Raw genomic sequence first — 22,887 nt, forward strand, 5'->3', positions numbered from 1 at the left:
TTGTTATGAGACGTTGTTTGATAAGGCAGATTCTGCGGTCACTACTTGTTTTCCAGGCTGGGAGTTGTGTAAGGTTTGGACCGGGTTCGAATTGAACCCAGAATTGCTGTTCGCTCTCTGACTCTGGAAGAGGAGCCGCTGTCTTCTGGTGGCTCAGCGCTGGCGGACAGAGGATGTTTCCAGCCAGCAGATACACTCGTAAAGGTAAGTAAGCTAATTTAGACGTTGGGCTAACAGGCTGAGATTTAGTTGTATATAATAATAATAAATAAAACAAGAATCAACTTTAAAAGTTCATCTAAATGCTTCCTTGACCGTTTTGGATACTTTAATGTATTTTGTTTGGCTTCTTTTAATTTTCTCGTGTTTTCGTTTAAAAAGCTTGGCTTAGCATGCTCATTTTTGCTAGCGCAAAGCTAATGTAGGTGAAAGTTGAATCGGTTATTTAGGTCACAGGAAGTAGGGTAAAAATGTCTACTGTGGATTATAAATATATATTCAGGTTATATGTGTTAATTAACTTTGCAAAGTTATCAGGAGAATGTGCATTTGACTGGAGATGCAAAATCGATGTTTCTACATCTTTTTAAACAGCTGCTTGCTAACGACACTTCTTAGGCAAACGAATTTTGCTTAAAGATTTTTAAAAAATAATATATCACAAAGAAAAAAATAAATGTCATAAATCATATATTCAAGTATCTTCAGAGAGTTGATATGGATGTTGATGTTGTGGGCTGGAAGGATCTTTGGTAGCAGTCAGTCTTGCAACTAATCTCAAGAAGCTTCTGACTAAAGACTGTTGCTGTATGCCAGTCTCAAGACTGTTGTGACATGCTAACAGCTCAGTATTTTGACAGCAGAGCTGATACTAATCGATCTCATTTGTTTTTTCCAGTTCCCATTAAATCTCTATCTAGCTGTGTGGTTAGAAAGCCAGGGAGAGAGAAGTTGAAGTCCTTGCCCAACATACCATATGAATTACATGGCTTGAACTTCCTCCCTCCCTGCAAAGCCTCAACCCAAAAATAATATCAGCAAAAGTTTGTCAGAACAACAAATCAGAATAAACATAACAGAGACACTCCAACATGCTGCCACCTCACAACTATAGATGGCTTTATTTGTCCCATGGAGCTGATTTCAGTGTCCCTCAGAGGATCAAGTCAGCCTGGTCTTAGCCAGTTCAAGGTCTCCCATTCCCACCTGTTAGAACTGGTCTGAACTGGAACTTGCTTCCTTTCTTGCAGCGCACAGATGTATCAGGGCATTGACGACGTTACAGAAAGACCCTGCAGCCCCTCAACTGTACTCTAGTATACACAGGAGGACCTGCTCTTCGGTGTCGACGACCCGCATCACCACACACTACACCATTCATCCTCGAGATAAAGATGCAAGATGGGAAGGTGAGACCTTTCATTTTCTGTATTCATGATTAAAGCTCCTGTAATATTTTCATTGATCCAAGTCGGGTATCCACCTTTTACCTAAAGGGATCTCATGTTTTTATACCTTTATTGCTTTGGGTCATGAGATTGTCATTTGGTTTAATTATGTAACCTGATCTGTTTTTCAAGATAAGTGTGGACTTTATTGTTTTACAATACACTATAAGGAAGTAGACACAGCAGATACTAAAGGCATTAAATAATGAGTGTAAAATGTGGATAGATAGATTGAGATAACACAGTTTTAATTTAACAGTTTGGGTTTTACAAGCAGCATGTTGTTATGAAACCGACAATGCAATGAGAGAGTTTGACTAATGAGCTAATGGTAAATATCAGCTTCTTTATCTCTTGTTCCTCTATGAAAGAGCATTAGATCGTTTAATAATTTTTTGTATAAATATTGAAATGTGTATCCATAAATAAAAAAATCATAGTTTGGAGAAATGCTTATTAAAGTTGGATGATTGTCGACTATCGACAATAAGCTGAGCCTTTCGCTGGTCTTTTGTTTTTTTGTTTTTTATTTTAAGAGCGTTTTTTTTTTTGGATGGGGGTAGGGACTATGAGTTAGTTAATTAATTAGTAACAATGCTTGTTTGAAGCCTAAAGATGCAGCTCATAGAATAAATAATGCTGTTTTTAATGGTGTACACAAACTCCTTCCAACTGCAAACAAAGCTTATAATTTTTCCTCAGGGTATCTACCCAATAAATCCAGCAGTGATTTATTGGTGGCTATTATTTACAACAAAGATTGTAAATAATATAAACAAAGATTGGCTTTATTCTTCTAGTTTAACCAGGTTTATAGGCCGTTCCAGTGTTTATCTGTTTTACATACTCAGCTATGTATGAAACAACAAAATAGCAAACGTGCTTCTGTAAAAACAATCTCTGCCACAGTTTATGGTCTTTTTGAGCAACTTGGTGCATTCAAAATAAATAAATGAATGAATAATCTAGAAACTATAATGTGTCCATACGGAATAAGAACAAGAAGAAAACCGGAAAATAATCCTTATAAATAAAGCTTTAAGATAAATTTTTTGATTTATTAAGTTTTATCTGCGGTGCTGAAGACGTTCCAAAACTGTGTTTGTGACTTGTATGCACAGATAATTTTGAACCATTTCTGACATCAATGGGAGAAGTTATTTTTCTTCATGCTTTTTCCACCAAGCCAGTGGATCTTCCTCTTCATGACCTTTGACCTCCTTGCTGAGGTAACAGTCCATTTCTGTCTGCGCCCATTCTACCGCTGTGTGCTAAGTTGGAAGCCTCACTCCCCCCAAAAAGCTGCTCCAAAAAATGAGGTAACTCAACGAAGGACTGCTTTTGTAGTCGCGAAACATAATTTACTTTAAGAAATATTTAGATGCACTAGAGATGTCCCTTTTTGTGGCCAAATATTTTAGTAAAAGTTTTTGCTGGTGAAAAGCTTTTCTAGAGCTTGTGGATGAAGATCTACCATCGGGTAATAACGTAGCATGCACAAAAACTTAAATTCTCATACATGTTTGACATGTATGAGACGATACGTCAGCACAAGCAACAAACCGCTTTGTTTACATCTTTCATCTGGTTTAAAGCCAGAGTAATCCCAAATAGGCCACTATTTATTATTTTGATAATTAGTTCCTCCATTTTTGGACTTTTGTGTTTTAGACTGGCAAATTAGTGCTTGCATGTTTACACTGCAATGTCCAAATATCACTTGCGTGAATACCGCCCATTGACATTTGTTGGACTGATGAATATTGGTTAGAAAAATGTTACATACCGCCCAAGGTTGATGCTTATTTCACCTATTCTTTATTTATTGTCTTTTTTTAGTCAGATACACAGTGTCTATAGCACTACACAGCTATAGACAAAGAAAATAAAAATAACTCTTTGTCAGCTTGCTATTTGTAACAAATTAATTATAATATACACATAAATAAATATCAACAGTTCAAATTTACACCCCGCCTGTGGAATGAAGCAATTCCACAGGCTTCATTATGGAATGAAGCCTGTGGAAATATAATTTTTTTACAACAAAAATAACTAAATAAAAAAATATATATATGCCCCTGTCAGTGATTAAATCAATAATATATATATTATTATTTTTATTTTATTTTTTTTAAATGTATTTTTGCTGTAAAATATTTAGATTTCCTCTCCTAGAGCAAAAAGCTAACACTCCTCTGTGCATGAAATGGTTTGTTGCTGTTACTATGCTGCCAGAAAAAATGGTAAAGTCAGGTTTTCAAAAAAGTAAAGAGAAAAAAGAAAAAGAAGACAGACAGAAGAAAGGGTGTCCATTTGTAACCTAGTTTTTCTCCAAGAGAGGTGGGTAGACTGCAGTGTATGATTATCAAGGTTTTAACTTAGTTAGCTTAGCTACAGACTACTCAGGGTTTCCCCCAGTGTATTATAAGCCTGGTGGGCCACCAGGCTTTACTTGCCCTCCCAACAGGCTCAGTGATGGTGGTTTATTTTAAGAGGGTTTTTTTATATACACCAATAGCAGTGATGGCAAAGAATGGTTTATAGTTAAAGCAATGAACTGGGGACAAGGCCAGGGAAAGCTAGACCAATAGCATTTAGAGTTTAATGCCGAGTGTGCTGTGAGACTGATGTGACATCATATATTTTTCCAGTCAACTTTTAACATTATTTAACACCAAAAACATGGTGGGCCGCTGGTGGACTGCCCTGACCACCAGGCTTAGCAAGTTTTCTTGGGGAAATCCTGGTACTGTTGGCCTCCATTTCACCAGCATTTAATCAGTGAAGAAATATATTTACAAAGATATTCATAGACTTAACTTCTCCCTGTACCTTTTACCACACTTAACAACAGATGAGTCAGCAGCAGTCCTAACCCCCCTTACCATCCTATCTCCTCCCTGCCCCAGTGAGAAAGGTGAGCAACATTGTTAAGTGACATGTCAGATAGCATCATTTCAGGGAGTCTATTGGGATTTCTGTCTCTCTTTGCTCTTTTTACAACAAAACTGAAATATTTATTTCTAACAGAAATTTAGCTTTATAAAATGAAATAAAAATTTGCCTCCTGACTGAACAGGAGGACGGGCGATTTGAACAGCGAGTATCTTACCTTAACCTGCGTGTAAGTTACAGATGTATGCTGCCACTTTCGCTCCTAACTTTTCCTTTCTTGTTCTCCTAAATGAAGTTAACAAAATGCAACTACATAGTATATTTTGAGAAGTCTGGATTGCTTCATGTATAATCTGCACCTTGCCTGTGACCATTGCTGGTGGTGAGAGAGCTTTCAGCTAGCTTAAAGTGCTTAAAAAAAATTATTTTAGGTCCAATATGTCTCAGACACACTGCACAGTCTTTGCCATGTTGTCCACTGAAAGTCAGTCTGCTAGAAAGCTCGACTTTGAGGACTGGATCAATGACGCTGTTGCTTCAAATAGTGAATTGCATACTGTAAGCAGACTGTTTTATGTATAATTCACTAGCTGAATATTGTGCTAGTGCCATTATTGTACCAAAGGAAGCAAGGCAGTTGCAAGCCGTTAAAGTTAGTTATGGAAAGCTAAGTAACTTTAGCGGGGGCGGCAATAAAATCTTTTTGTCATGGAGCCCAAAATTGCATACATATTAAACAACTGTCAATATGCGGAGATACTGATTACTAACGATAAGCTCGATCCTCAGCTAGCCTTTTATCGATCAGGTTTTAAATCTCCAACATCTCAATTTTGTTGGTTTTATCAACAGAAGAATGCCATAAAATCTGCATTCGTAAATCTACCATGAAGCCGACATTAATATTTCTCTCCTTGTCCGAGACTCTGCTTCCAACAAACAAAACATCCCAACCTCTACTGAGTGACGTCTGGTTTCACCTGTTCTTGGTCATAAATTTGTGGTGAGACTGTGTTGAACTCTGGATTACACCTTGGACTGGTTTCTGCACCACTTAAACCACTTTTCTTACATTGACCTTTGGCCCTTTCTGCTAACTGATAACCGTTCAATGTTCAATCCTTGTTCTTTTGGACTTCAGTGCAGTCTTACTTAGATGCACTCAGATTCAGTAAAGCAAAGGAAACTGAAGTAAAACAGTAAAACTGAGTAACTGCCTCATTATAAAACTTAAAGTTGTCTTAAAGAATTGAATGAAACAGTTAAGCACTGCACGTTTTTCACAAATAAATCATTATATAAATAAGAATAATTCCATGCCTTTTATATTTATTATTTCTGATTTTTGGGAGGGTTTACAGACTGGCTTATATCCTGAATCTTGGCTGAAATCAGATGGAAAATTTTTTTTTTTTTTTTTTAAGTTACTTATTTATTCTCCAACTAATTATCTCAATACTGCAGACATACAGTAGTTGTAGTTGTTACAGACCTTCACAAACATGCACCTTATCTGTTTTGCTCTTTTTCTCTCGCAGGTATGGAAATGGAGAGGTTTGTGGATGAGGCTGATGTTGTGATTGTAGGCGGCGGCCCTGCTGGTCTCTCTGCAGCCATCCGCCTTAAGCAGCTTGCAAATGAACAAGAGAAGGAACTGCGAGTTTGCTTGGTGGAGAAGGCCCCTCAGATCGGCGCTCACACGCTGTCGGGAGCCTGTTTGGAGCCCAGCGCCCTGGTTGAGCTTTTTCCTGACTGGAAGGAACGAGGGGCAAGTATCTCAATATGTGTGGCCCCTAAGCTGCCCAAATACCACTAAGAATTTAGGAGTAAGTTACATCAGGTGGAGCTCATTATTGGCCTCTGTAGAACAAGATCAATTAGGAATGAACCTATCAGATCTTGTATTTTGTGGACTCTTAATATTGATTTATTTTAACATATTTTTCTATCCAACTGTCTAACTAAATGCACAATAAGAGTGAAATCGTCCAGGTAATGGGACAAAATAAAAATAAAATTAAAATGATCTCAGTTTTTCTGGTTCAAGCAAACTGTGCCAAAGAAAATAAATGACACTCCTGGATTGGTTGCTTTGCAAACGCCAGCCAGTAGCGTGTTAATTAGCATTGCTCCTAGAAATTTCAGCTTCACAATCTCCATTTTCTTTGTATTTTAAGATATTCTCTATGAAAAAATCCACAAATATGCAAATATTTCACAAATGATTTAAAGTTAACATTCCACAGAAAAATAATCTAAAAGGGGGGGCTCCTCTGTAAACTCCTGTTTTTCCATTCTTCATTTACAGAGTCAAATACTGTTGTTAAATGAGTCACTTACATATTGTAATTAATTCCTCACCCGATTAATGTGCATTTTGTCATGCTAATACTGGCAAGCATATTAAACTGTTAATGTATCAGTAAAGTGTAAAATGTATTCAGGAACGTATTTACTTTTTCCCTCAGGCCCCTCTGCACACTCCGGTGACAGAAGATGTGTTCAGCATTTTTACAGAAAAGCACAGGATCCCCATCCCCATACTGCCTGGTAAAAACCTCCATTAGGCTCCTTGGTTAGGACGTTTATAACACTCCTGTTGTTTATGACATGACTAATCTGAGTTTTATTCATGTTTATTTGGGGCCGGTCCTAGATTCATGGCTATTTCTGTGAGTTCTGTGTAACACGAAGAGACTCCCTACAATTTCAATGTTTCTGTCTGAACTACAATTTGTGTGCATCGTCTTGATGCTGTGCATTTACGTTGATGTGCAAAAGATGAAATATTCTTCAGTGGTGCAGCTTATAAATATATTTGACTTGGTTCACTTGAAGATATTTTCCACATGGTGCCGTGAGCACTTTGAGCTGAAAATATGCTGTCTGGAGGATTTCTCTGGAATAAACCAATGTATCATCCAACATGACTGCATATGTTTTGTGATTTATCTGAATGTGTTTAGGACTGCCCATGCAGAACCATGGTAACTACATTGTGAGGCTTGGAAACCTTGTGCGTTGGCTGGGGGAGCAGGCTGAGGAGCTGGGAGTGGAGATTTACCCCGGTTACGCTGCAGCTGAGGTGAGATCTTCAGTTCCTTTGATCAAAGAGGATTTGCATATTTTTATCCTATTACATGTTTTACAACAGTTTTTTTCCATTTTGTTCATATGTTTTGGGTTTTTTTCCCCCCTAAATGTAATTTACCTATAAACGTAGAGCGGATTTATTTTGGTTATTTGTAGAATCCTGTTATTCCAGGACATCTCTGCTAGTATAAAATTAAAACATCTAACTTATACATAATTAAGTGACTTTCCAGAGTTTAATAAATTATATTTATAATAATTCAAAGCTGCTCTTTAAGTTCTGTCTTTCTGTCTCAAGAAGGTAGTACATGAATCCTTTAACAACAATTTACACTAACTGGCTAGCCCACTGTTTTTACAGTATTCTTAATTTACAAATGTACGTTTAAGCTCATAATCTCTTATGATATTTATACTTGTCATTTTAATAGTTTGTCAAGTATTTTTGCAGTTACAGTGAGTGAGAAGCTCAAGGTGGGGTCTTCAGACTACATGACTGCCCATATTGAATTGAAGTGAAGTTGCCAGTGTTTGACCCTGTTTGCTTTACTTCATTTTTCTTTCTATTCTGGTCTTTTAAGCTCTCTCACCGTTTCGTTTTGTTTCGGATAATCTTGTTGAAGTGCTGCATTTCAAGTTTTATTTAAAACAAATCTCTACAATTTTTATATAAATTATTAGTTGAAGCAAAGACAACAGAATAAGTTGTATCATACAGATTGAAAACACTCAACAATAAAATGTCAGCCTGGTTGTTGTAAAGTATTCTTTGTTCTGATGAAACTAAGATCAGGAAGATGAAAGTGTAGCGAAGGCTTGAAACGGTAGACCCCAACATGGAGGCAGTGATTGCACGGGTCAGGACGGCTTCCAGATGGCGCCCAGTCGCTGCTGGTATTTGATCATCTGACAGAAGCAGGCAGATGAATTCTGGAGGGACTCGCTGTCAGAGCCAGCCAGATTCAGCACAGCTGAATGAATGACGCTCCTGCACTCGGATGGACACTGATTCAAAGCATACTGTGAAAGCAGCCCAGGAGATGTAGAAGGGAACGAGGTGGGATGATCTGCTGACTGGGTCACTCGTTTGATCTCAAGCTGGCAGAGCAGCATTTTACTGCTGGAGAAACACGGTAGAGGAAGAGCCATGAAAACCTGCCTGAAGAAAATCCAACAAACCCTGAAGAAATATAAAAAAATGTAAATCTGCTATGACTTTGTTTAATAAGCCCACAAAATATTCTGCTCTGCAGATTAAATATTAACATTCTTTCCTCATTGTGTACTTTAAAGAGTTGACTTTATAAGCTATATTCAGAAACACCTCCTTGTGTTTTCATGTAATCGCAGCTGTATAAAGACAGCCGTCATCCTTTGTTTCTATTTCTGCATTTTACTTTCAGGTTTTATTACATGAGGACGGAAGTGTTAAAGGGATCGCCACTAATGATGTGGGGATAGCCAAGGATGGCTCACCAAAGGTAATGAACTTGCAGGAGATAAAATAGTTTCTTGAGTTTTAGGAGATGTTTTTTATGCAAATGGTCAATCAGTTTAAATGCGGAAACCTTTGATGTTTCCCCAGTGTAAACCATTTTAAAGCAACATGTAAATGTTACCAAAATATAAGTCAGTGACAGTTCAGCTAAATTCAGGTCATACCTTCTAATTTAATCATAGTTTAATTTATTTCTAAGAAAAAAGAAGAAGAAACATTTTTTTAATCATTTTTGATATTAAAAAGTTAATCTGAGATTTTATTTTTAATAGCTCGTTCCTAGGAACAAATGCTTGCCAAAGATTTTTAGTTGGAAAAGAACGCATCTCGTTTGCTTCTCCTTGTTGATCAGTCAAAATTTTTATGGTTGTTTTAAAAATTGTGAGTAATTTTCCCGATGCTTCATTGTGTTTGACACAACTTTGTCGATATTTAATCCCCGTTTCAGGATACTTTTGAGCGAGGAATGGAGCTCCACGCTAAGGTCACCGTGTTTGGAGAGGGCTGCCATGGCCATTTAGCAAAGCAGCTTTATAAGCAATTCAACCTGAGGGAGAACTGTGAACCCCAGACCTACGCTATCGGCCTGAAGGAGGTAATTAACAGACTGATTTTTTTTTTAAAAAGATCACTGAGGTTAATGTCCCTTTTTCTCCAACTGGTTTAAGTGAATAATTCTGCTTGAAAGATTAAATATGAACTGCGTAGTGTAAAGATAATGTGTTTTTTTTTTCAGCTGTGGATGATTGATGAGAAGAAGTGGAAACCAGGCAGAACGGAGCATTCGGTTGGATGGCCTCTGGACAGACACACATACGGAGGATCCTTCCTGTATCACCTGAATGAAGGAGAGCCTCTAGTTGCCTTGGGCTTCGTGGTGAGTGCTTTTACATCTTGTGTGTATGAAAATTGAACCTTATTGTAGTAATAAATAAAAAAATCTCAGGATAATCAGATGCATTCATTTCTCATGGGCGCAGTATTTCAATACTGCCTGGAGGTAATGTCGCAAATGTTTATTTGCTTTGTGGAATGAACCTGCTGCATATTGCTTTATAACTAAAGCATCAAGTAGTTATATTAAGCCTACCTTTTGTTAAAAAACATTCTGATTTTTGTAAGATTAATATTCAGGGTTCTTACAGCTTAAAGCAAGATAAATGTAAGACTTTTTTTTAATGCCACTTGAAATAAAGTTTAAGACTAACTTCACAATAGACACAAATAGGGGGAAAAACAACTCCATTTACCACCAATTTGACCCAAATGTTGTTTTAACAAATGTATGACTTTTTGGTCCAGTGTAAAAGTGTCAAATTTGGAAAAACTTTCCAAAAATAAAGAAAACTTGGAAACACACAAATGGCAGATGACTATTAATTAAAAACGACGACTCTACAGTTTTAATAGTGTTTTAGTTTTTTTTGAGGGTTTTTTGGGCTCTAGTTAAGTATCTTAAAACAACATGCTTGCAAAACCAGAAATGACTGCCGTCTGTTGGCGGCTTGATGTTCAGGCTTCGTTTTACGCTTCCCACATGTGGCTGCACTGCCTTGATTTCCATTGTGCCGTCTTTGAAATAATTCTTGCACAAAATTCTATGCATTTATGGTACTGGTCTCAGCCATGCAGAAATATATTTTGGTTAGACAGACAATTGTTTTTTTTGTTTGTTTTTTGGGGGGGTTTGCCCCCTGGGGTCCAAATGCTACATGAACAGCGTGCATCAGCTCTGAGAGTCCTGGCTGCAACAATGTCGCTTTGATTAGTTCTGCTATTGGGATCACGTTATGTTACATCGAGAGCCTTTTAGTAAATTACTAATAACTTATGTTAAATGTTACCAATTATTTCAATATGAGACGAATTACTATCATAAAACCATATTTACGAGTAACAATTTTAAGACATGTTAATACCAATTAAGGCCTTATTTTTGGATTAATGATTCAATGCCTATTCAATGCCTACAAATTTTTAAGGATTTGTGGGAAGCCTGAAAATTGCTTTTTCAGATATTTCAAATTCATAAAATGAGGGAAAGTCTTGATGGATTGTCAGAGGTTTGTGAATCCAGGTTTATGGCTGCTCTTCTGCTAATTATACCCTTATTTTATTCCAGGTTGGTTTAGATTATTCCAATCCGTATTTAAGCCCCTTCAGGGAGTTTCAGCGTTGGAAGCATCACCCCTTCGTAGCTTCCACGCTGGAGGGAGGCCAGAGGATTGCTTACGGAGCCAGAGCCTTAAATGAGGGAGGATTTCAGGTATGTTGCTTTAATTGGTGAGGAAAGCTACTTCTGGTTGCCCTTAACAAGGTGATTGTTATTTTAAATCAAACTTCTCCCGACTTCACAAATTGATCTGGTGTAAATGTCAGAGTCTGGGTCCTGCTGAGACTTTGGGGGTGGAAGCAGTTGTACTGACATGATTAAGGGAGAAAAGTTTCTCCTTTGGGGATTTGTTATCTTTAGTGCTTCTGTGTTTGATTAAAACCATCTGCAAAATGGCAAATAAGGTCAAATTTAGCAAGAACACAGAATCGTTGCTGCAAGATTGTAACAAAATAAACAGACCCTGTATACATTTCCTCTATTGTACTGAGCCCAGTTTTTAATCAAACTAGGCTTTAAATGTGTTCAGCCTTTAATTTATTAGTTCCTATTTTCAGGCTTATATTACTATTTTAACTTGCTAATGAGGAGCCTTAGCAGATTTCTGGTGTTGTAAGATGATGATTAAATAATGACAGCTGATTAAAACTCTTGTTTTCTGGTTGTTTCTTCCTTAGTGCATCCCAAAGCTGACGTTTCCTGGAGGTTTGCTGATTGGCTGCAGCCCGGGGTTCATGAATGTCCCAAAGATAAAAGGAACCCACACGGCCATGAAGAGCGGCATCCTGGCTGCTGAAGCCATTTTCCCTAAAGTCACTGCAGAGAACCTGGACTCAGAGACTGCAGGTGTGGAACTTCAACTTAAACATTCAGGCCTAATTCATTTCTGTTCACTGCAACTTCCAGTGGGTTCTCTGCTTCTGCCATTTGCAGAAATGTAATTCAAAATGAAAAACTCATTGTCATTTCATCCTGAGCAAGCATTTTTCTGATTTTTTTTTTCTTTTATTATTGCAGTTTGCAGTTAATAAAACTCCAAAATTAAATATTTGGGAAAATTTGAATATTACATATCTTATAAATACTTGATTTAGACAGTTTGCTAATTTGAGATGTATCTTTGAAGACGATTTATTTTCTTTAATAAATTTACAGCTTTAGTAGTTTTGCACAATCATATCTTAGTTTTGACAATAAACCACTGTTTTTTCTTGGACTTTCAGAGGTCATATGACCTTTTTTGTTAGCTATATTTTATTCTGTCTTTAAGTGTATATACAGTAACTACAAATATTTCTTCAAAGCAGAACGTTTTGAAACGTTAAGAAGGTTAACTTTGTAAAGGAAAAGTGTAACATGACGGCAGCGGTCAAACTGGAACTAAACGTCTAAAACTGCAGGTGCATCAATCAAACAACTGAAATATCAATAAAAAATGTCTGGACAAAGACTTTGAAAAATAACGGGTAGCTTTGGGGTCCAACATATGCTTTGAGAGTGAAGCATTGTCAACTTGAAAAATACTCAAGTGTGGCACAGAATATTTCACAGTAAAATTGATAATATAATTACTTTTCTGTTCTGCATATGATACATGACAAAATATGGATCAAAGTTTAAGGGGTTGAGAAAGTTCCTGGTTGGAACTGCATCAGGAACTCCTTCTGTTGAGGTCAGAGTTCAGTATGGTTGCTCTGCATGTAGGGGTTACTTATTAGCACTTAATTTACCCATTTGCAAACTGTTCAGTGTCTACTGGTGATTATGTTCCATTAGTGTTTAAAATCCACATTTATTGGCCTGAGTTGCTACCAGCTGTCAATGAATAACCAAACACACTGGATTCTATCTGGCAAATAGAACATTTTCAGCTCAGTTGTAATTTAATTTCCAGTTCAGACTTCTTGACTTTTGAAGCAAATGAAATGGAGAATAAATTAACCAACTTTAACTTGATTCTAACAGACTTTACCTATTAAGAAAAGGTTGTCTAGTTGGTTGTTTAATTTGTTTTATATTTTCCCTCAAATCTGCAGCTGTTCTCATTCCTTATTGTCACAAAAACAGAGATCCTACATTTTAAAACCTTTTCTGTATCTTAGGGCTTCACATACCTGAATACAGTGACAACTTGAAGAATTCCTCTGTGTGGAAAGAGCTGAACGCTGTCAGAAACATCAGGCCGTCCTTCCACAACTACTTTGGCCTTTATGGTGGGATGGTGTACACCGGCATTTTCTACTGGATTTTACGAGGAAAAGAGCCTTGGACACTCAAACACAGAGGTGAGGAGCGCCACTTTATGTGGGTTTAACTTCAGACTTTATCCAATTGATTACTGATGAAACTATGAATATTTGATGGCAGCAAATCTAATGTTTGCTCAACTGTATAAGAGGAAACGGGCAAAGACATAAAAGCTATAACAGAGAAACTGTTGAAATGTGTTTTCTCTTTTCTGAAACTAAAATGCAAAAACCAACACAAAGTCAATAAATAAAACAGACATTCCTTAATTAATATGATCATAATCAAAAGAGTGAAATGTTTCGAGTGCTTTCTTTTCTAGGGCTGCATAATTTCATAAAAGTGTTTAACTGTGATACTATTGCTGAAACATTTAATATTGAAAAGAATCACCTCTCATTTTCAGGAGGCTTCCTAAACACTTCAGCTTTGTGGTCTCTGTAGCAATACTCCAGGTGTCCATCCGAATGGACAGAGATGCTTTAAATATTTATAGGGTGATCAGATAACTCTGTAAATTTACTTTCTATCATTCATACTTTTGCAATCACAGTATTGCACACACCATTATGACTAAGATTATTGCAGTTCATTCATTGTGTCACATCCAAGCATTTTAGAAAGTTGGGAAGAAAAAAAACAATTGGAGAACCGCATTCCTGAGAGGATTGTAAAGTCATACGCAAAGCAATAAAGACAATGTTTAAAGTGTTTTACCTGAGATAAAGATGAAAAAATACCTTATTGTTGCTTTAGGCTTGCTTTTCAGATGAAGGTAAATTTCATTAGGAATTAGGAAATGAAGATTCCATATTCTGGAAGGACAGAATACAACTTATTTCCACAGCATGATGATGAGAGAAGTCGGTGTATCTGCTGATGTTGGTCCTCCTTCATTTCTCATTAGTCAGCAGAACGGCTGTATATTAAAGAGCCAAAAAATAAAAAGGACTTTGGGTTGAAAAAAACGAGAAAATAACAAATTGTTTTGGGGTCATCAGTTGTTTTCTATTTTATTGGCTGAATTTTTTCCATTTGTAACTTAAAGGCCGGACAAAATAATTTCAAGGTCCACAAATGGCCCCCGGGTCACACTTTTTACAACCCTGGTCTAGAGGTTACTATGTAGTCCTTCTCAGTAGCTCCAAAAAACTTATATTTATTAGTCTTGTTCATTTTGAGGCACCGGTAGATGAACTGCAGTAGCTGCAGTCGTCACCACTAATCTGTCTCGACTCGGACCGGTCGTCTGGACGGTTCCGTTGTTTTAGTCGTCCTCTGAGGACAGCGCCTCCTAACCCACCGTGCTCTTTCTGCGGCAGGCCTGGATGCAAACCAGCTGAAACCAGCTAAAGATTGTAAGCCCATTGAGTATCCGAAGCCCGACGGCAAAATCAGCTTCGACCTGCTGTCCTCGGTGGCCTTGAGCGGCACCAACCACGAGGGCGACCAGCCTCCACACCTGACCCTAAAGGATGACCGCATCCCCGTTGAAAGGAACCTGGCTATTTACGACGGACCGGAGCAGCGCTTCTGCCCGGCAGGTAACCTCACAGCCTTTCAGCAGAGTATGAGCACATTGAGTCTGTCCAGGTTCACAGAAGGTATTCTCTTGTTTTAAAGTAATGTGTCTGTAAAGAGAATCATCTCTAATAATTAATCTAGAAGGGAAAACACTCTTTTAGACTGTATCTTTAAGACAAAAAGCTAGTGCTGAATGTGTTGAGACATGGAGCTTTCTCTAGAACTTCATAATTTAAACTCCAAAGAAAAACAAGAAAAACTTGTTAACAAGCAACACTCTTCTAACAAAACAATGTTTCTGCCTGGGGTCTGTTTTCCTCCAGATAATAAGAATTTATTGATTAAAATAGTCCAGCATCTTGGGTGTTGCATGTGGCAGACCTACAGGGCTGCTGTTGGTGTGGAAGTGTTTGTGCAAATGAGGCAGACAGTTAAATTATTGGCTGTTTATCTCATTTTGAAAGCAACTAAACTCATTTTCTCAAAGACCGGCTCTGGTGGAAATAGCTGAAAAGTGAAGCTTCATTATGTGGCTCATGTGAAGCTCTGGGAAACTCACTGCTGCTGTTCTTATGCTTGTTGGTTTCCTGTAAAAGCAACAAACAAAAGCAAAGTGGGTTGGATCATACAGGAAGGAATTAATCAAATAGCTGTTTACTGGACTTTAAATCATTTTAGTTTTTGTTTTTTATGGTTGCAGCTTCAATGTTTGTGTTAATATAAATTTTCATGTTTTTAGTCTGTTTTGCTCTTTCTTCATTATTGTCACAGTTTAATTACATTTAAGCATTTTGAAGTGATTCAAATTTTTAATCATCTACTGCTTCGTCCTCACATTTTTTTTTCTACACAAACTCGCCATCTTCAGCTAAATATCTTCCACACGGCGTCTGTTCATTAATGGATTTACATGTCAGATTAACCTTCAGTTATTCTGCCGTCTGTGGCTCATTGTTTTGCTCAATGTGGAAAACTGAGTTTTTTGGCAAGGTGTGCCTACATCAGAGGTCTGTAATCTGTTTATCTTTGGATAAAAAAGATAACGCTTTTAAATATAGATTTGCGTCCTGTGGAAGAAACTGTATACATGCTTTATTTTAAAACCTAGAAGTAGAATAAAATGGTTCTTTAGAAATTTGTATATACTTTCAGTAGTAGATACATTTTAATACTTTGGGCTCTAAACAACTTCTGTTTAGCTGAACGGGGAAAAATGTTTCTTTGGATTTTAAAGGTTGCAGAATTCTGGTTTATATTAAACTGCTAAAGCAGCAACAAGGTTAATACTAACCAGGTTTTAATAAAGTTTCCATAAAAGAGATTATACTACTGAATTAAGTAGGATATTAATTAATTAAATGTTGCTTTATCTGAACTTATTTCAAATGCTCAAACATTTTATAGAAACTTTGCCTTTAAGCTTTACAGATCCATGTTATTGGTTTAAAGTCTATTTATAAAGTAGTCCAGGATACATGGAGCTAAATACAAGGTGATATGAGGAATGTGTCTACATTGAACAAGAGATATATTTTATTCTTTTAAGAAAAATGATTAGAAATAATGAAATAACATCAAATTTAAATTGTTTTTGTAAGTTGATGTAAAGGTAAGTTTACAATAACAATTGTATCGTATCATGACGGACTTTGTGAAATCGATCAACATTGGAATCATCATCCAAGCAAATTGATATAATATGCTGTGATAAACCGAGTGATTTACATCCTAGAAAGTCCTGATTAAGGAGGATTCAGTCCAAAGACGTTCCTTTCAGGTATCACATAAAACCTGATTGAATTACATTTAAGTTAAATATTTATCTTTTTAAAATTTTCTTTCCTCCATCCACCCTGTAGGTGTGTATGAGTACGTTCCCGTGGAAACCGGAGATGGGATGAGACTACAGATCAACGCTCAGAACTGTGTCCACTGTAAGACCTGCGACATCAAGGATCCCAGCCAGAACATCAACTGGGTGGTACCGGAGGGCGGCGGCGGACCTGCCTACAACGGAATGTGAACTTTTATCTTCAACAAAACTTTTTTTTTTTCACATTAAGGAGTCCGGAGCGGTCAGTATGTGCCTGAGTATGAACTGTTAGCCGTGTAGCTGTCTGAGGGTACAACTTTAAATTATAAAGTGTGTTTATGAATCTTGAAGGTCCAACATGCATGAGCTCTGTGGGCATTTTAATCCATTTAAAGAGAAAATACTTGATCAACAGAAACATTTTCTGTCAGTTTTGTAAAAATTAGGCTGTAAATTAATGTCTGTCGGCATTTTTAACAGAAACTAATACTGTATAATGTCACAGAAAATAAAGAAAACTTGAGTTATCCCTTGTTTTATTGACCAGTAAAAACATAAATAAAACAAACTGGTGTATTGTATCAAAATGTCAACAATGAAATGATACAAGATACACAACATTATGTAGAATAAGACACGACAAGCCTGTGTTAGTCAGCTGTAACCTGAACATGCTTCAGACCAGAGCTGGAGGTAATCACAGTGAAGTGTTACAGTAGAATGAGAATACTGTTACAGTCTCTGAATACCTTCAGTTTTTACTGAGATGACTGCAAAAATGAACAAACGACAACTTGTTGCAGCACAAAGTTTGTCTTCAGGCAAACATCTTGGCATAGATTTTCTTTTCTTTCTCCTTCTCCTCTTGGATTTTAAGTTGGACTTTCTTCATCTCATTGATGATGGCTGTCAAAAGAAAGAATTGAAAAGGTTTCATTGTTTTTACATGAAAAGTGTGACATCTTGATAAGATTGAACTATTTTTAGTTCTACTATACTGATGTCACTCATCTCTTTTTTGTTAATGTTAACTAATAGGCAGTTATTTGCCGATGAAACGTTTTTATTAGACTTTAAGTTTTCCAAGCTAAATTTAGGCTTACAGGGGCAACATGAAAAATATAAACGATTATAAAAAAACAAACAAAAAAAAACATACCTTTATCTTCTGGAGCAATTCCCTGAGCTTTCTTTAGATCACCCTAAAATAAAAAGCAAATAAAATGGTCTTAGTTAGACCAACTTAACAGTACAAAGAATATCACTTTCATTTGCTAAGTGGTTGCTTTAAAAAGTGATTATAGCTCAATATTCATACATGTAAATGCAATTGGATCCCATTAAAGTTTAAATTGAAAGAAAAACTGATCAAATCTGTTGATGTTCAGAAAGCGAGGGTAAAGGAATATTACTATAAAAAATGTGTAAAATTTTCATTCACATGTTCATGTTAAAAACAACTGTTTCCTGGTCATTTAGTCTTAAACAAGAAGCAAGAAGAACTCTACAAGTCCAACCAGTCCAACCCATTCAACCCTGTTCTGAAATAAAACACTAAAGGATGAGAAATACAGCATTCAGACTTTCTCTGGACTGACCCATTTTCATCAGGACTGCTATATACAGTATGTACATCATTAAATCAAGGTCACCTTTTAACACCTGTTTCACATAATGAATGAATTACCTCATGGATTGCTATTCTTTTGAGCGCACACCTTTTAATTAATTACACCAGCAGCATGCTGGGTGGGTCTGTTAGTTTTTGATTACTTTACTACACCTGCTTGTTAATTTGGCATTTAGAAATAATTTCTATTAAAAACAGTGATCCAGGTTATTATGATGGACTGCTGCTATTACTTTAGACACAACCGTGTATAAAAAACAAAACAAAAGCTTTATGAGCTGCCAGTTTTGTGACATCCACCACCAGCAGCTGCTTTGATAACATCTTTCTCTCCTTCTCTCAAGATGAAGAAAAGCTTTGAAGAGCTTACCAAGCCTTTGTTGTATTCCTTCAACCCCTGCCAGGCCTGGGCCCTCCGGAAAAGTGCCTTTGTGTTTTCTTGGTTTAGTTCAAGAGCCTGAAACAGAAATTTTATCTTTACTCGACCTTGTTTTGATTAATGCCTTTAAAGCTGCAGCTATGATGCTCTAACTGCACCTAAATGAATTGGTTTCCAGTTAAAATAACCCACCACCTTGTGGGAAATGCAACATTTTAACCTTGACTGTTAATCTGATGCAGTAAAGCAGCTACAGGCGCAGATCTGCTGGTGTTACCTCATTGCAGCTCTCCAGAGCCTCCTGCCAGAGCTGCAGCTTCAGTTTACAGGCAGCGATGTTGAGGAAGCAGCTGACTGCTGTGGGCTCCAGCTTCTTGTGTTCCTCTTCATTCTCCACCAGGTTGCCACTCATGTCCAGGTACCTGCACAAACACAAAGCAGGCCATAAAGGTTCGGGTACAGGTGGGCCCCTGTTTTTTGTGATTTTTGTGGCTTTGAATTGCTGATACAGATTTCTCTCTGTCATTAGAAAAGACAGAATGACACTGAAATGTGTCAAAGCAGTTGCTGTAAAACTGTTTTTATTCCTATTTTTAAGTATAAATATTAAATACTTTTACTTTGACTCGATGTGGAGGCTAAGTGATAGAGTTCACAGATTAAACTGTATTTACCATGTCATGTAATTATTGAAGTTAGCAACAAAAATAAGAGGTGTGTGTACTTCAGAAAAACTACAGAACTGTGAAAGTATTTGTATCCTTACAGCCTTTTATTAGCACTTAACTATTTCAGATCAAACTAATTTTAATCAATTCATATAAAAACAAAATGGATATCAAAAGATATTCTGTATTGTTTTAACTGTAAATGTTTCTTTAATATTCACAATTTTGCTGAAGTGGAAACCTTTGCCATTCAACCAGTGTGAAAAAGTTGGTGCTCCATTTAATCAATGGTGCATAGAGGCATCTGAACCACTGCAGACATCACGATTTGTCAATAAGAGAAACTGGGCTCAACCAACTGACCTGGTTAAACAAATAAAGGCAGGCGGTCAGAAAACATCCTGATCAAATGGTCAAACCACTTCTATTATGAACATTATTTTTTCATGCTGGAGGTTGTGCTGAAAGAGCCGAGTTATAAACAAAAAAGGAAAGATCAGTCTCTAAGGTTCCTAAATCACACACCCTTCTCTCCGTAACTTCTATTATATAACTTGGCCTTGAGGCATATTGGCCTTGAGGTTCTGTCCCTGAACACAACACGTATCCTGGAAGATTCCAAGTCACACCAAAAAAATGAGTTCAACCTTTTGCTCTTGTTTCATTCCTTCAGGGGCAGAACAGCATCTCCAAAACCACAGCATCTCTAATGGCTGCCAACTTCTCCAAATCCATCAAATCCATGACAGAGATTGAAAACACAGGAGGATAAAATAGAATGACTGCATTCAGCCTTCCATTATCTAGCTTAAGTCTTAACCTCTTGTAGCTGAATAAAAAAATGGATTTCATTTTAAATAGCTTCTTAAATCTGATTCTTCTGAATATTTTAATAAACACCTGAGAAAATAGATTCTTCACTCAGCCACAACTTTCACAACAAAAAGCGCCATCATTATTTGGCACTAGTTGGCATGGTGCATTCACTGACTGGAAAAAGATAGTATTTTTCCATTTCTGACAAGCTGGTTTGGTAGTAAGCTGAAAACCTGATTTTTCCTGTTCATTTTTGTCAGGGAACCTTTTAATTCTGTCTTTTTTATCTCGCTCCCGACTCCATAAGTGTCTTGCATTCTGATTTATTCTTTTTTCTAGACTTTTGGTCATGTTTTTAAGACGAGGTAATACAGCAAGTCTTCAGTCAGAGGCCCCTTCAGATTTGTTGCAAGATTGACTGCTACCTGATATTCTTCCTGTTTACAGGAACACCGTCCACAACGACTCTTTGAATTTTCTTGGATGTTACGAGTTATGACAACATTTAATTTCCTTGGGGATAAATATGGTATTATTGAACTGAATTAAAACTGCGTCTCAAATCGCCTTTGGGACAACAACTTATTTCAGATACTGTATGAAATATCCGTTTGATTTATGCTGATGGCCTTAATATTTTTAATTTAATAGCTGCTTTATTAAAGCGCTGCTCTCCCAGGACAGCTGTGACTGAAAGGGAACCAGAGCTGCAGAGACACTCAGTCTTACCTCAGGGCTTTCTTGTATTTTTTCACTGCAGCTGTCCAGTCCTGGTTCTTAAACATCACGTTCCCGATGTTCTTCACGTCTTCGGCAGTCGACACAACTTTGTCAAGCTGAAAGATTAAAATGAAAACATTACATGTTCCCTGTGTGGAAATCTAGTCTTGGTTTGTGTTTGTTTTTTTACGCTGAGACCCATCGTTAGATGCTTCTGCAGCTTTTCTGTTGGCTAATTAATTTTCTGCTGTCTAGTAAACACAACTCCATTTAACCACAACTGCATCACTCTGATTTATGGAAACTCAAGGAGTGCCACTGGTGGGGACAAAAAATCCAGATTTCCCTAAATTAAAATTTTCATAAACAGAAATTTTATTTAATGGATAAAATTGATTTGCCACTCAGTTCCAACTTCCAGCAGGTCATAACAACAACAGGTGCTTTGCTAATCACTAATTATGCTTGTCATGAAAGGGTTGAATCATTTGGTAACCGCTTTAGTAATTTAGTAATTTGTGCTGAACTCTTATTGAATTGAGATTTTAAAATAAATTCAGTCGTTACTGATATTTTATATTACAGAGTTGCACATGAAGTTGATTAAGGTTCGAGCCAGACTAGCCGAGTCACTTTATGTTTAAATACATTTTCAGTGACGTGTTTATGAGTAAATGCTGCAAACAATTTCTCCAGTTTCCAGGCTGAGCGTGTCCTTAAAGCTCAGAATGAAATTTGTTTCCATTTTCTGGGCTGACACTGCAAAGGGCAGCAAAGAAGCACATTTCCAAAAATGGCCTTCCAGTCCTGGCGGAGCGCTCTGATGCTATCTGCCAGGATGAACCCATGCCCTTGAAGATCAAAGACGTCGCTGGTACTTACATCTTTAAAGTCGATGTCGGAGTCCTCGGGGAAGTCTGGGTGAGCGTCTCCGGTTCCGTCATCTGGAGCGGCGCCCCAGCTGTCCCCGTCCTTATGTTCACCACAGTCCGCTATGATGCAAGGCTGAGGGGGGGGGGGAAGGCAAATTACAGGACATTTTACACAGAACAATTTTATTTGATGCTCAAATATTTCTAACAGAATTAATGCAAAGACGGTCTATAAATATATAATGTTGGCTAACAGTGTAATACTCGCTCAGGGAACAGAGACTATGAATTAAATCTGTTTGATAATCAGACTTATTCAAAGAAATGTCAGAAATCAACTATTAAATATTTAAATGACATTAAAGCCCTACAAGGGCTTGGTTAAAAACTGCAATAACATACAGACATTACATTGTCACAACAAAGGTTTCTCTTTAAATCAATTTATTCTTCTCTGATATGTAAGAAACAGAGAAGTGTGGGCATAATAATAAATATGTTGAATACCAACTTAAAGATTATTTTCAAAAAGTACTTTTAGTCTGACAAACAAGCCCTCAGGTATATTAAATCTGAATAAACTTTTTCTGTTTTAGGTCACTTGGGGATATTAAAATGATTTCTATTGGCTACAATTACAAGATGTTTCTTTCTTTAAATTCAAAACTGTAGATACAAACGCCTGCTAAGTCAACACCACCATTCAAGAATGTTACACGGTGATGTAAAGCAGTGACAAATATATTAATAGTTTGAGGCACTGTACTTCAATTCTTTAGTACACCCAAATATTAAACATTGCTTTGCTGAAATTGGTTGGTTAGATTCTGTTTTGAAGTGCTCTTCTCCTTTTTATGCAGGTAAATCAGGCTAACTGCTGACTGTACCTTTACAGGAGTGTCCTCTGTGGTCTCCACGGACTCTAGCATTTTTACAACTCCTATCCCTTTTAACACCTGTCCAAAAACCACATGCTTTCCATCCAGGTGGGGCGTGGGGACCGTCGTGATGAAGAACTGTGACCCGTTGGTGTTGGCTCCAGCATTGGCCATGCTTAGCAGTCCCACTTTGTCATGCTGCAAGAAGAGGAGAAACGCCTTCAGTAGCATCCATGAACCAGAACAAAGGCAGGTTTGGACAATTACCTTACATTGTACATTTTTGAGCT

The 22,887-nt window shown here is 37.1% G+C and overlaps 2 protein-coding genes across 2 annotated transcripts in view; one reads left to right on the plus strand and one right to left on the minus strand.

Moving 5' to 3' along the window:
• Positions 1-17,161, plus strand: etfdh (electron transfer flavoprotein dehydrogenase). The gene is made up of 13 exons (XM_032554910.1): positions 1-204; positions 1,251-1,409; positions 5,885-6,114; positions 6,815-6,896; positions 7,313-7,431; positions 8,843-8,920; positions 9,386-9,532; positions 9,674-9,814; positions 11,060-11,203; positions 11,728-11,896; positions 13,153-13,335; positions 14,620-14,841; positions 16,681-17,161. Exons 1-13 carry the CDS (start codon positions 174-176, stop codon positions 16,842-16,844), a joined length of 1,869 nt encoding a protein of 622 aa, XP_032410801.1. The 5' UTR covers positions 1-173; the 3' UTR covers positions 16,845-17,161.
• The window catches only part of ppid (peptidylprolyl isomerase D), an 11,667-nt gene continuing 5,933 nt past the window's right edge, over positions 17,154-22,887 (minus strand). The window contains exons 4-10 of the mRNA XM_032554911.1: positions 22,607-22,795; positions 21,730-21,852; positions 20,857-20,963; positions 18,921-19,065; positions 18,635-18,721; positions 17,794-17,836; positions 17,154-17,540 (exon numbers count right to left, since the gene is read on the minus strand). Coding sequence (XP_032410802.1) covers positions 17,452-17,540; positions 17,794-17,836; positions 18,635-18,721; positions 18,921-19,065; positions 20,857-20,963; positions 21,730-21,852; positions 22,607-22,795 — 783 coding nt within the window. The 3' untranslated portion in view covers positions 17,154-17,451. The remainder of the gene's footprint in view (positions 17,541-17,793; positions 17,837-18,634; positions 18,722-18,920; positions 19,066-20,856; positions 20,964-21,729; positions 21,853-22,606; positions 22,796-22,887) is intronic.

The sequence above is a fragment of the Xiphophorus hellerii genome, chromosome 23 (genome assembly GCF_003331165.1).
Source record: "Xiphophorus hellerii strain 12219 chromosome 23, Xiphophorus_hellerii-4.1, whole genome shotgun sequence".
NCBI classification, from domain to species: Eukaryota; Metazoa; Chordata; class Actinopteri; order Cyprinodontiformes; family Poeciliidae; genus Xiphophorus; species Xiphophorus hellerii.

Coding starts and splice junctions, on each gene's coding strand:
- etfdh (XM_032554910.1), top strand. CDS start 174: ATGTTTCCAGCCAGCAGATACACTCGTAAAG. Junction 205..1,250: donor CAGCAGATACACTCGTAAAG/GTAAGTAAGCTA, acceptor CCTTTCTTGCAG/CGCACAGATGTATCAGGGCA. Junction 9,815..11,059: donor TAGTTGCCTTGGGCTTCGTG/GTGAGTGCTTTT, acceptor ATTTTATTCCAG/GTTGGTTTAGATTATTCCAA.